Raw genomic sequence first — 14251 nt, forward strand, 5'->3', positions numbered from 1 at the left:
CCGCCTCAGCCTCCCAAAGTGTTGGGATTACAGGTGTCAGCCACTACGCCCGGCCTATTTATTTATTTATTTAGTTTTGAGAAGGAGTATCGCTCTGTTGCCCATGCTGGAGTGCAGTGGCATGATCTTGGCTCACTGCAACCTCTGCCTTCTGGGTTCAAGTGATTCTCCTGCCTCAGCCTCCTGAGTAGCTGGGATTACAGATGCCTGCCACCACGCCTGGCTAATTTTTGTATTTTCAGTAGAGACAGGGTTTTGCCATGTTGGCCAGGCTGTTCTCGAACTTCTTTTTTTTTTTTTTTTTTGAGACGGAGTCTTGCTCTGTCGCCCAGGCTGGAGTGCAGTGGCTGGATCTCAGCTTACTGCAAGCTCCACTTCCCGGGTTCACGCCATTCTCCTGCCTCAGCCTCCCAAGTAGCTGGGACTACAGGCGCCCGCCACCTCCCCCAGCTAGTTTTTTGTATTTTTTAGTAGAGACGGGGTTTCACCGTGTTAACCAGGATGGTCTCGATCTCCTGACCTCGTGATCCGCCCGTCTCGGCCTCCCAAAGTGCAGGGATTACAGGCTTGAGCCACCGCGCCCGGCCCTGTTCTCGAACTTCTGACCTTAAGTGGTCTGCAAACTGATTTTTTAAATGCAATCTTTTTTTTCTCTTCTACTTTTGCCTTCTCCCCTCCTACCACATTCAGTCTATACCTCCACCTCTTCATCTCCCAAGTGTCTCAGATGCAAGCAACCAAGTATGTATCCTTCTGCATGCTCAAATAATCACACACACATAATAGATGCTGACAGATTGTTTTCCAAAGAAACATTAACAATTCACATTTATCTCAGGGAAGTGTGAGAGAAGGGTTTCTCTCTATCTCTTCCAACAACAAAGCTTAACTGTTTTTAGATGTTTGTCCTCCTGGCAGGTATAAAGCAGGGATGTCCAATCTTTTGGCTTTCCTGGGCCACATTGGAAGAAGAATTGTCTTGGGCCACACATAAAATACACTAACACTAATGATAGGTGATGAGCTAAAAAAAAAAAAAAAAAAATCGCAAAAACCTCATAATGTTTTAAGAAAGTTTACAAATTTGTGTTGGACCACATTCAAAGCTGTCCAGGGCTGCGTGGGGCCTTTGGGCTGTGCGTTGGACAGGCTTGGTGTAAAGCAATACCTTATTGCTGCTCTGGTTTGCATATCCCTGGCTCCTATTAATTTTGAGCATTCTACATGTAACTTTGTGATCTGGATTTGCACTTCTGTGAATTCCTTCCCGTGTCCTTTGCCCATTGTCTTATTGAATTGTTTGGCTTTTTCTTGTCTACAAGACTACTTTAACTCCTGATTTTCCATTTGCACGACTACACATGTTTTTCCATCATAATGTTTTCCATCATGTGCATGCTAGTCTATCCTTAAACAGAGTGCGTGCCAGGCTGGTCTATCCAGGTGAATGTACTGATGTATGTAAGTCTGAGCCAGCCTACCTGTGCAGACTCAAGGTGTCCATCTGGCATGTTTATTCCAAAGCATATGCACTTAGAGCAGGAGTTCTCAATGCTGGATGCATATTCATATCTCCAGGAGAACTTACCCTAATACTTGGGGGCCAACTCAGTCCAATTAACTCAGAATCTTGGGGGGTGATGTGGGGTCCAAGAATCAGCATTTTTAATAGCTCTGCAGGTGACACTAACATGCAGCCAAGGCTGACTGCCTTGGAGTCAGCATCACTTGTTCGATATCACCCAGCAGAGTCTGGAGTCCCCAGCGCTGTTGAATGATCATTGCAAGGATTTCTTCATTTTTCTTTTATTTTTGAGGCAGAGTTTCACTCTTGTTGCCCAGACTGGAGAGCAATGACACAATCTCAACTCACTGCAACCTCCGCCTCCAGGTTTCAAGCGATTCTTCTGCCTCATTCTCCTGAGTGGCCAGGATTACAGGCATGTGCCACCACACCTGGCTAATTGTGTATTTTTAGTAGAGATGGGGTTTCTCCATGTTGGTCAGGCTGGTCTCGAACTCCCAACCTCAGGTGATCTGTCTGCCTCGGCCTCCCAAAGTGCTGGGATTACAGGCGTGAGCCACCATGTCTGGCCAACAATGATTTCTTAATAATTCTCCTTTTTCCCCCTCCCTTTTAAAAAATTATTATTCTGGAGGACTGTCTTTGACTTTTCTCTTTTGCCTTTTCAGCAGGTCAGTAAATCTGTGTTTTGCAGTGTTCTTCAGGGTCATCCTTTCTCCATTCCCACTACCCTGGCCTAGTCCAGACCCTTATTACCTGTGCTTGAAGCAATTATTTTAACTTTTTTTAGAGACAGTGAGTCTTGCTATGTTGCCCAGGCTGGTCCCCAACTCCTGGCTTTAAGTGATTGTCCTGCCTCAACCTCCAGGGTAGTTGGGATTACAGGTGTGAGCCACCATACCTGACTGGAGCAACTCCAAAAGATAACATGCTGATCTCTCTCCTCCTAGGATCTTCTGTTAACATAACGCATTTCCCAGGTCCAACATTCCTTGCCAATGGAATCCTCCTCTGGAGTCGGGTCAGCACCCAGTTGCCCTTCCCTCAAGTACATTATGCTAAGCTTATCCCTGCATTTCACCCTTGTTTTGCTATGCCCACCTTTTCCCATTAAACACACACATGCTTACGTTCCCCTTCCATCTGCTCATTGAAGTTCTCTTTATTCAAGTTCAGCTCAAGTTCTACCTCTTTCTTTTTCTTTTTTTTTTAAATTTTTTTTGGAGACAAACTGTCGCTGTTGCCCCCCAGGTTGGAGTGCAATGGCATGATCTTGGCTCACTGCAACCTCCGCCTCCTGGGTTCCAGCGATTCTCCTGCCTCAGCCTCCTGAGTAGCTGGGATTACAGGCGCCTGCCACCACGCCCAGCTAATTTTTCTATTTTTAGTAGAGATGGGGTTTCACCATGTTAGCCATGGTGGTCTCGAACTCCTGACCTCAGGTGATCCGCCCACCTAGGCCTCCCAAAGTGCTGGGATTACAGGCATGAGCCACCACCACACCTGGCCAAGTTCTACCTCTTTCATAAACTTTTCCTAGATGAATCAACATCTGTTTATATGAATTTTTTACTTGCTTTTAATTTATGTAGTATTGTTATTGCCTTGAAATGTTCACTAGGTGGTTCATGTACCTAAGTCTTGACTCTCCAGCTGAATTGCTAGGATCTTTGAGGGCAGAGTGCATTTCTTACTTGTATCTCCTACAGTTTCCTTTATCAAAAATGCTTAATGGGGCTGGATGTGGTGACTTACGCCTGTAATCTCAGCACTTTGGGAGGGTAGGCAGGTGGATCATCTGAGGTTAGGAGTTTGAGACCAGCCTGGGCAACATGGTGAAAACCTTTCTCTACTAAAAATACAAAATTAGCCAGGTGTGATGGCACATGCCTGTGGTCCCAGCTACTCAGGAGGCTGAGGAAGGAGAATCACTTGAACCTGGGAAGTGGAGGTTGCAGTTAGCCGAGATTGTGCCATTACACTCCAGCCTGGGTGACAGAGTGAGACTCCGTCTAAAAAAAAGAAAAAGAAAAATGCTTATGGGGCCAGTTTTGTGGTGGCTCATGACTGTTATCCCAGCACTTTGGGAGGCTAAGGTGGGTGGATCCCCTGAGGTCAGGAGTTCAAGACCAGCCTGGTTAACATTCTGAAACCCCATCTGTACTAAAAAATACAAAAATTAGCTGGGCATGGTGGCACATCCTGTAGTCCCAGCTACTCAGGAGGCTGAGGCAGGAGAATTGCTTGAACCGGGGAGGCGGAGGTTGCAGTAAGCTGAGATCACACCACTGCACTCCAGCCTGGGTGACACAGCAAGACTCCATCTCAAAAAAAAAGAAAAATGCTTAAGGAAAACTTGGAGAATGAATAAATGACTTCTGGAATGACAGGTGCAAATTCACCTTTTATGCTTTGGTCTCTCTACCAATTCTAAACCCTTAAGAGCATTTCCCTACTAGTGAGTAGGAACCTAGTCCAAAGTCATCGAGGATTTATTTTCTCCTTGCCTGCCCATCTTTCTTGGCTTCCCTTCCCCAGTTGCTCCAGTGCCCAGATGTGGCAGCCTTAGTGGATGACTTCACCACCCGCATTCTGGCAAACTGGTTCAAGAGTGAGGAGCCAGCCATGGTGAAGCCACTGCTGCAGATGCTAGAGGTCTTTGCGAAGCATGAAAACATGGTAAAAATGGGGCAGGGGCTAAGGGTGTGCTCTCAGGAGATGTTGTAGCCAGGGGAGGTAACATCTGCTGTGTCCAGTTATAGATAGGGTGGGACACACTCTTGGGATCAAAGAGAGCAAATCCTCATGAGGCCAATGCACCACAGACAGGAGTTGGGGCTTGAGCCGTTCATGATTTCTCCCTCCAGTAAAGGTCTCCTGAGGAAGTTTTTTCATGGGTCATTTCAGAGAATAGATGAAGCTAACCCCAGGATCTCACACATGTCATCCAGGTCCCCTGGAGATTGCTCATCATCAGGGATGAGAAGGGCAGTGGCGACAGAAACTTATGGCATGGTGGGAGGAGGCGGCCTCCTCTGGTTCCTCCCCTTTTCTCATGATGGATGCAAGGTGCCTCCCCAAATGCTCTCCTGGGCTACTCACTCCGATGGCTACCCAGATGCTGGGCCAGTCCCAGCTCTGGAATGAAGAAGCAGTAGAGTGTGGCTCTCATTTGCAGGGCTGAATTGACTTGAAATGAGAATTCCTTGACTTGGCGGGAGTCATTTCCCCAGCTCCCCGTTCCCTGAGCCACTGTCACCCGCAGGTGAGGCGGCTCCGAATCCTCCAGCCCTATGTGCTGAACTGCTGCTACTCCTCGAATAGCGACATCGTACTGGAGACTTTGCTGGTGCTGAAGAATCTCCTGCGCCACCTCACCTGGCGGCACTCCTCCTCCTTCCTGATCCAGCTCAGCTTCACGCTGGTGCCCTTCTTTGAGGAGGTGAGGGCCCCTCTGGGGTCATTTTCTTTCTCTCGGCATCTGTAAAATAAGGGAGTTGGCTGGGCATGGTGGCTCACGCCTGTAATCCCAGCACTTTGGGAGGCTGAGGCAGGAGGATCACATGAGGCCAGGAGCTCAAGATCAACCTGGGCAACATAGTGAGACCCCATTCTAACAACAACAACAAATTAGCTGAGTCCAGTGGTGTGCACTTGTGGCCCCAGCTACTTGGGAGGCTGAGGCAGGAGGATTGCTTGAGCCCAGGAGGTCGAGGCTGCAGTGAGCTGTGATTGTGGCATGCACTCCAACCTGGGCGACAGAGCGATACCCTGTGTCAAACAAAACAAAACAAAACAAAACCCCTCACAGAGTTGGCAGAATGATTCAAGGCCCTTCACCTTGAATATGGTACTGTTCTGTAGGGACTTGATTGCTCCTGCCCTCCTTGTATCTTTCTGAAGGGGTGAGATGGAGCGAGAGAACAGACCACAGCAGGCGGGGATCAGAGCAGGTCATTTGAGGGAGGGAATGGACACGGCAGTGTGGGGTTGGCGGGGGTGGAGCTCAGGGACCTGATCGCTCCTGCTTCCCCACGCATGTCTTCTCTCCCAGGTGTCAGAGCATCTGCGGTTGGCAGCCTTTGAGATCTATGGGAGTCTCTTGGCCAAGGTCAAGAAGAGAGGCCTTGTCTTCCCCTTGAAGCACCAGATCCTCAACTTGCTAGTCCCCCTGGTGCTCCACCTGAGGGACGTAAATACCGACGTGGCTCTGGTGAGAGGCCAGGCCTTGGAGCCTGGTCTTCAGTCCCCGTTTTCATGGGAGGTAAATGCTAAGCATGTTGAGTGCTTAGGCAGGGCTGTGGCAGTACTGGATGGTGCTGAAGGAGTCAACTAGTCTCTGACCTTGCCGAATGAGAGACTAGAGATGAACAGATGCTTGCACTAAAGTTTTCTCCAGCTTCTGGCTCCATCCGGTTGGCCACTGACTCCCAGTGGAATACTGTGGGTGTTTCTCCCAGGAGGAAAGTCTCATCGACGGGCAGCAGTCCCTTTCTCTGCCTCCCTGCCTGTGGCTCCAGGAGCCCCCTCTCCATGCTGCTTTCTGCATACTGTCTGCCTGTGAATGGAGACACAGCTCCCTGGGTTGGGAAGACCCCGTGGGAGGCAGTGTGGTGGGCAGAATAGAGAGAGCCTGGAACTGGCCTTCATTCTGGAATGAATGAGTCCAGCTTTGAGCCCAGGAGACCCAGGAACGTGAACTGCAGCTTGAACACTTGAAGACTTGGCTGACTTACTCTGTGACAGGACACCTTGTTTCCACAGAGCAGGCCACTCTGCCATCACTGAGGCCTCTTAGGCACATCTGAGTCCGGCTGGGCAAGCGATTGAATGGGGATATTTGTGCAGAGAGTCCCACCGGTGAACTCAGCCGTGGTACTCCTGACAGAGCCAGCCCTGATTTAGAACAGTGACCACCCAGTTGGGGGATTAAGACTTTGGGGAAATTTATTTTCAGAGAGACTGTTTTGTGGGGCAGGGAGGGTTGCGGGGGTGGCGGCGTGGGAAGCCATGCGGCTGGTGAATAAGGCTCTGAGCTGAATAGTTCCAGTGCTCTGGGTCTCAGTGTCACACCACAGCAACTGGGAAAATTGTTAGAACTGTAATTTTTAAACTTCTTATTAGGGGGAATAGGAGGTTGTAAGTAGAGCCAACCTGCCTGGACCCCTGCCTTTTTCCTAAGCCCTGGATCCTTGTCGATTCACCAGCATTTCCATCCCATCGAGGCTGAGTGTGATGCTGCTTGTCTCCATTCTTTGCACCCCTCCATTTCCCTGCCCAGTCCCACTCCTCAGCTCCTCATGCTGAGCCTCCTTGTCTCCCAGATCTGCCGGTCTGCCCTCTGCCACACAGCTGCCGTGCTGGGCTGGTCAAAGCTGAAAGCAGTATTTGCAGAGAAAGATGTGTGGAACATTCTTGGAGCCCTGGTAAGCCAGCAGTTTGCTCACTGTCTGCTCCTATGCAAGGGAGGGTGGCATCCCCAGCGGTCTAGGTCTTTTTCCTGCAACTCTGGGGGTTGCAGCAGTAGTGGCAGTGGCAACAGCAACAGTTCAATGATGAGATACTCATTAAGCACCTACTTTGTGATTGGCACCTAGATATAGTTCCTGCCCTCCCCTTGTTTCCTGTCTGAATTGGGGAGCTAGGCACACAAGTAGACAATCTCAGAATACTTTGGGAAAGGCAAAGGCAGGGTACCCAGCACAGTCTGGAAGTTGAAGGCAGGCTTCCTGGAGGAGGTGTCATCTTCAGAAGGAGAAATATAAGGTAGGGTAACACTTAGGCAAAGGGAAGGAATCAAGAGTGCAGGCCAAGGTGATGCTTTACATAGGGGTGTGGAGCAGAGCACACATTATCTGGTATGATTTGATCCTTACAACCATCCTGAGAAATAAGGGCAGAAGGGCCTGGTGTGTAGGGAGCTGTTAATGTAAGTGCCTTGGAATCATTAGAGCAGGGGCAGAAAAGGCAAATGCTTACAAGGTCATGCAGGAAACACTAACCAGAGACCAGACTGGATGGGCCCGGAGGACAGATGTAGGCCCCAAGACCCAGCACAGGCAGCCTCCTTAGCATGGCCAGAAACCACACACCATTGTCACAGCACACATCTAGTAACACCGCCTTTACTCTCCTAAAGTGAAATTCATAAATAATATCCTCTACCTTTGCATATTTCCAAAATAAGTCATATAATGCCCTAACTCCAAAGGAAAAGTGAAAGTAATCTACAACAAAATAATCTGTAGGAATATATGGAACACAATATAGCATAACACAATATAATAATAGAATACAAATACTGTATGTAAATGCTTGGGCCAAGTTACTTTATTTTTATTTATTTATTTATTTTTTTGAGACAGAGTCTCACTCTGAAGCCCAGGTTGGAGTGCAGTGGTGCGATCTTGGCTCACTGCAACCTCCGCCTCCCAGGTTCAAGAGATTCTCCTGTCTCAGGCTCCCGAGTAGCTGGGATTACAGGCACTTGCGGCCGGGCCCAGCTAATTTTTGTATTTTTAGTAGAGACGGGGTTTCTTTTTTCTTTTGTTTTTTCTTTTTTGAAACAGGGTTTCATCATGTTGACTAGGCTGGTCTCAAACTCCTGACCTCAGGTGACCTGCCTGTCTCAGCCTCCCAAAGTGCTGGGATTATAGGCGTGAGCCACTGCGCCTTGCCGGGGCCCAGTTACTTTAGCAGACAATGATGTACGTGAATCCTTGCCCCTTTCCATAGAATCACTGTGAATGGATCTGCTACAAATGCAGAATGATATAGGAGTCACCACAAGAAGGGTCACCACAAGAAGGGTCACTATTGGTGATGGGAATTCCAAAACGATTGTGTTAATAGCTCCCCTGACACCAGGAAAGTCTGATTAGACCAGAAAGTCTGATGACTTTCTGAACAAGATGGAGTATAGTCTTTGATGTCTATTGCAGATGCACTCCTAGAAAATCCAGCATGTAGTTGAACTGTGAAAAACTGCTCTGTTATCTAAAAGAGCCAACTTCTAGGCATGGATTAGTATAAGTAGGATTTTGGTAGACATAAATGTGTAATGGGATATTAGAAATTGGTGTACCCCCTCTTATCATTTTGAAAACCATAAACATCCCCCAGTTCCATAATTCCCTCCACACAGTACAGTCCCCAGTTGAGAACCCACCAATTGTTTCTAGGAGAGAAAGTGGCTCAGGGTTGTTAAGAGAAGCAGGAAATCCATGCCGGGTGTGGTGGCTCACACCTGTAATCCCAGCACTGTGAGAAGCCAAGGTGGCTGGATCACCTGGGAACAGGAGTTTGAAACAGCCTGGCCAACATGGGAAAACCCTGACTCTACTAAAAACACAAAAATTAGCCAGGCAAGATGGCAGATGCCTGTAATCCCAGCTACTGGGGAGGCTGAGGCAGGAGAATCGCTTGAACACAGGAGGCAGAGGTTGCAGTGAGCTGAGATTGAGCCACTGCTCTCCAGCCTGGCTGACAGAGCAAGACTCTGATTGGGGTGAAATTTCTCCCATTGATGTTGGCAAATAATTTAAAATGTAAAATACTGCATAGATCAAACAAAAAAAATATCTTCAGGCTGACTTTGCTAATGGACTGTCAGTGTGCAGTCCGGTCCGGGCAGGAGACACAGAAGCAGGAGGCTGGGCCACATTGTTCTGTGGAGGTTTGGGCCCAGTGAGGAGCAGGACTTGAGGCTGTAGGCAAGGGGGGTTATTGAAGCGTTTTAAGCAAGTGGGTAGCATGGTTAGAGAGCTGTGCATTTCACACAAATCACCCAAGCTACAGATCAGAGAAACGTTCCCAAGGGATGGAATTGGAGCCTGTGCTGGAGTGTGTCTGGGGAGAGACGATGAAGTCAAGAAGACAAAGGCATGGGCGGGATTAGCTAGTTGTGGAGATTGATTTGATGTGAACTGTGAAAGTAAAAGTTGCCTCTTGGCTTCCGACATGGGTGAATGCTGGTGTCCTGGACTGAGGTCAGAAATACAGAGGGAGGGACAGGTGTGGAGGGGAAGGTGGTGGCTTGATTTTGTGCATGTTAAGCTTCTAAAATCTGTGAGAACACCACAGGTTTGTGCTTCCATTGGAAGTTAGATGCGTATCACTGAAGCTTGGAGAACAGGGCTGTGTTTGGTGAACCCTGAGCATACCGTTGGGTGGTAGATGAAGACTGCAACCCTAAGCCCAGATACGCTCTCCTAAGGAAATTGTGTGGTGGGAGGAGCATATGAGTCAACACTGAGATCCCAGGAGACATCAGTTCCAAGGATCCCACAGAGGAGACTAGAAAAGGAAACCTGGCAGAAAGTCAAAGAAGGACAACAAGAGAGGAGGGTCATGGTCACCTAGGAAGGACCATGACCAGTTTCAGGAAGCAGTCAAGGGTACAAAAACCCATGGGTTTCTCGGGTAACTTCAAAAGATGGGAGAGATGAGCAGGCAGGCTAGGTTCAGCCTCCCCACCTCCTTCCACCCCAGCAGCCCCACTGCTCCTTCTCCTCTTTCTCCTTCTTCTTCTTTTTTTGTAGAGACAGGGTCTTGCCATGTTGCCCAGGCTGGTCTCCAACTCCCGAGCTCAAGTGATCCTCCCGCCTTGGCTTTCCAAAGTGCTGGGATTACAGGCGAGGGCCACCACACCCGCCCCCCCACTCCTTCTATTAGTTTGGGATATTGGGTTTCCAGTTAAGATTTCTTTTTGAAGAATAGATCCTGCCAAAAGAAGCTGGGGAAAACTATGGATGTAGCCTTCTGTTTTAAGAACTTAGACTGCAGAGTGAAAGAGGAGAGTTAGGATCGGAGCTAGGAAGGAGATGCAGGAGACGGGGTTTGGGTTAGTGGTTGTTGCAAAGGGAAGGACACACCATCCTTTGACCCTCCAAGGATGGAAGTCTGACGAACGCAGAAGGGACCGCCTTCCTAGGCAGGGGACGGAAGGTATGAAAACACGTAATTACACGCAGCACCGCTAGGCTCTGTTCATTTTTATTTATTTACTTTAAATATTTTATTTCATTTTATTTTATTTATTTATTTTTTTTGGAGACAGTCTGGCTCTGTTGCCCAGGCTGGAGTGCGGTGGCACTATCTCGGCTCACTGCAACCTCCACCTCCTGGGTTCAAGCGATTCTCCTTCCTCAGCCTCCTGAGAAGCTGGATCTACAGGCGCGTGCCACTACACCTGGCTAATTGTTTTGCATTTTGGTACACACGGGTTTCACCATGTCGCCCAGGCTGGTCTTGAACTCTTGAGTTCAGGGGATCTGCCTGTCTTGGCCCTCCGAAAGTGCTGGGATTATGTGCCCGGCCTATTTTTAAAATTTTAGGTTCGGGGGCATGGGTGCTGGTTTGTTACGTGGGTATATTGTGTGATGCTGAGGTTTGTGCTTCTAATGTTCCCATCCCCAAGGAGTGAACATAGTCCATAGGCAGTTTTGCAACCCTTGCCCCACTCCCTCCCTCCTGTTTTTTGGAATTCTCAGTGTTTATTGTTCGCATCTTTGTGTTCGTGTGACTAAGGCTCTGCTTAAACAGAATGCTGTAGGCATCTTTTGCAACCTAAAGCATATGACCTTGAGATTGAAGATTTAAACTAAGATAGAAATAAACAGGATTTAAGCAATAGGGTTCACCTTATTGTTGGGAGTAGGAGAAAAAAATGTATGAGCAAGACACTGGGGCCAGTCTCTATGAGCTTCATGCTCAAACCGGGTCAAGGCCAGGGAGTATGATCTCTGTGGCATGGTCAATCCGGGGAGGCTTCATGAAAGAAAGAAGATTTCAGGAGCTGTGGTAGGAGTGGATGGAGATGGAGACGGTTTTGACAGATTTTTGCACTCAGGGGATGGATTCAGTGTAATCTCAAAACGGTCTGAGGGTTCCTTCCATAATCTGACACCTTTTCTTACAGCTGGAGCAGGAGACAAACAAAGCCCTCTGGTTCCTGAAGCAGTGTGTGGCTCTCTTCAAGAGCCCACAGGTTCCCATCCGCTGGGCAGCTGTGTGGTTTGCAGGTATGGCCTTTCGTCTTGTTGGAGCTAACGTGTCCTTGTTGTAGAGTCCCTTAAACTGACTGGGCACCCAGGACATGAGGACACACAGAACCCATGGGAATTACATTGCGGGGTGGGAGTGGAGGTGGGAGTGCCTGCCTGTGCCTGCCTGCTCCCTCCCCTGCAGGAAGCTCCTGGTCGGGTTGGATGGTAACCTTCCTATATATAGCAGAATGTGCCAAGTCCTAGGAGACCAGCCAGCAGAGAGACAAAGGGTGGGGCATCTGGGGTCTGGGAGCTGCTCAGTGGGGGGAGTTCAGAGGTAGGTGGGGGACTGCCTCAGATCACCCCAGGGAAGAGCTCTTCAGGGCAGAGGAGTATCCACTCCTTCACCCAGCCCAATTTGCTTAGAACCCTTCAGAGAAGCAAGGGACACAAGTCCGACTTTACGGGAAAAGTTCAAACCTGAGGCTGGTGGCCAAGGGAGGGAAAGACAGGAAAAAGGAGGGAATGGTGAGTGTTTTGGGAAGGGGGCCGAGAGTACTTGCAGCCAGGACCCCACTTATTCCTGGTGGGGCCTCTGAGGTGCTTCTCTGCGTCCCTGTAGGCCAGATTATCCAAACCCTAGACTTGGAAGAGACTGATGAAATTGAGGAGGCGTACACAGGTGAGTGGCAGCCCAGTCGCCCCCTCCTTGCATCTTTTTGTGGCACTGGTGTTGGTGGGGAATGCTCAGAAGTTAGGAAAAGTGGGCAGATGGCCTCACAAAAACGATCATCCGAAAGTGTGAAGAGGCAGGCTCATCCCCAAGGTGCTTAGGTTCTGAGGTGCTGGTCAGAGCCCTCCTGCCCCATGTTCACTCACACCCTCACCACCATGGAGCCCATTCATCAGCCAGGAGAGTCCCTTGGGTTTCTTGTAGGAGAGACAGCGCTGGGCTCCCATATGTGGCCGAGTCCCTGGCTGCGCTCTCTTTGAAGTCAGAGAACTTCACACATAGCTATTCTATGGGAAAGAGAGGACGCAGGGCCAGGGAGGGGCAGAGGAGAGGAGTGAGTGGTTGGTAATGGGTGCAGGGTGAGGAGCAAGTGGGCGTCACATCTCCCTGTGCTCACAGCAGCTCTGTGGTCTTGCTTGCAACAGAGCGTTGTGGACTCCTAGAAGAAACTCTTGCTCATAGTTTAAAATCCACCACTCCTGACCCCATTGCCTGGTACCTCTCTGCCGCAGGGCCTAGGCCCTCCTGCAGCCCACTATCCTTTCTCTGTCTGTGTTTCAGCCCTAAGGCACATGCAGAGAGACTCTGACCCCATGGTCAGCTGCCTCACCACGCAGACTTTCTATATCCTGGAAGCCAAGAAGAAGCTGCTACTGGCCAAACCCCCGACCTCCTGCTTCTGCAGGAGGAGGCCCCAAAGGCACTACTTCTGAGCCTGCATCCTTGAGTCTCAGATGTAGGCCTGACCATCAGACCCTGTGACAATGGGGCCAGATTCCTGGGTCCTGCGCTAGAAATGGAGGTGTATCCCTGCAGAATCTTTGTAATAAAAGGAAAAAGCATGCACCTTTGTGAAAATAGCTATTATGTTGTCTTTCCAGTCAATTCTTGGCCTTCTGGGGTAGAGTCACTTGTGAGCCACCTTCTCTCCTATGAACATCTGGGTCGGGGTGACCTTTCCCTGCTCTGCCCCTCTGTTCCCTTTTCCCATTCAGCCATGGGTCTGAGGCCAGAGCCAGCCGTTTCTTTTGAACCAACTTCAACTATGAGCCGAGGGGGAAGTAATGTTGGCATACATGAGGTGTTCTAGAATGCAGGTGTTCTAGAATGCAGAATGTGTAAGCAACAGAGTTGCTTAAGCAGGAAGGTGATTTATTAAAGGGTTGTTAGTGAAAAACATCCTGGACGATCAGAGAGTTTGGGTACCACAGAGCCAGGGACAGTGCTGCTCTACAGAAACACCGCCACGACTGGCCCTTGGCACAGCCCAAACCACACCCCATGTGTCAACACTCAGGCCTGGATACTTGTCCTGCAGTGCCCTGCCTCTGCCAGGGCAGTTTTGCTTTGTTATAAGCAATGATAAAAGATAGATCTTATTAAAAACCTATTAACAGGTCAAGTGCATTGGGATGAGACCCACCTCAAAGACTGCTCTGACACCCCCACAAGTCACCCCCTCACTTTGGTCAGGCATAAAATAACACACACAAGGTAATGAATAAATGGAAAGTAATGGATTCTAGGGCCATCTCTGTCCCAGGATGATTTTGGCCAACTCTGTTGGCCTCTATGGGCCTCAATTCTGTAAAATGTAAATTTATAAACAGAGAGTTGGGAAACATTATCTTTGTTTTTAAAACTCAACTTCAGAGGCTGAGAAAAAGATACCTTTTAAGATACCACCTAGTTCTGACAATTGAATGGCTCTTACCAAATTCTGAGAGGTGCCATTCCCTTGTGCCTGGGAAAGCTGCCCCATAGCTTATCTCCTCAATGGAATTTTTCTTGACACTCTCTTGTTTTCCAAATTTTCTAAAGTAAGCAGATATTATGCATGTAATCTGGAAACAAAACACCACCCCACATTAAAAGAATAAAAGAAGAGTCTCTTAACCCGGCGTTCCTGTCTCCCCCACATCCCGCAGGAGCCTTGGCATCCTCGAGACACAGGATGAACTGCGTTTGGAAAAATTACCTTGTGTTGCAAACTTTCTGGGGGGTGCG

At 48.9% G+C, this 14251-nt stretch overlaps 1 protein-coding gene across 1 annotated transcript in view; it reads left to right on the plus strand.

Annotated features, from left to right (window-relative positions):
* The window catches only part of LOC111550986 (maestro heat-like repeat-containing protein family member 7), a 51563-nt gene extending 38474 nt beyond the window's left edge, over positions 1–13089 (plus strand). Inside the window, exons 17-24 of the mRNA XM_031934746.1 lie at positions 4064–4204; positions 4477–4594; positions 4791–4967; positions 5580–5789; positions 6850–6951; positions 11445–11547; positions 12134–12193; positions 12806–13089. Of these exons, the coding sequence (XP_031790606.1) occupies positions 4064–4204; positions 4477–4584 (249 nt within the window). The 3' untranslated portion in view covers positions 4585–4594; positions 4791–4967; positions 5580–5789; ... (2 more) ...; positions 12134–12193; positions 12806–13089. The remainder of the gene's footprint in view (positions 1–4063; positions 4205–4476; positions 4595–4790; positions 4968–5579; positions 5790–6849; positions 6952–11444; positions 11548–12133; positions 12194–12805) is intronic.
* The last annotated feature ends 1162 nt before the right edge of the window (positions 13090–14251 follow it).

This window comes from Piliocolobus tephrosceles, chromosome 1, assembly GCF_002776525.5.
Source record: "Piliocolobus tephrosceles isolate RC106 chromosome 1, ASM277652v3, whole genome shotgun sequence".
Classification (NCBI taxonomy): domain Eukaryota; kingdom Metazoa; phylum Chordata; class Mammalia; order Primates; family Cercopithecidae; genus Piliocolobus; species Piliocolobus tephrosceles.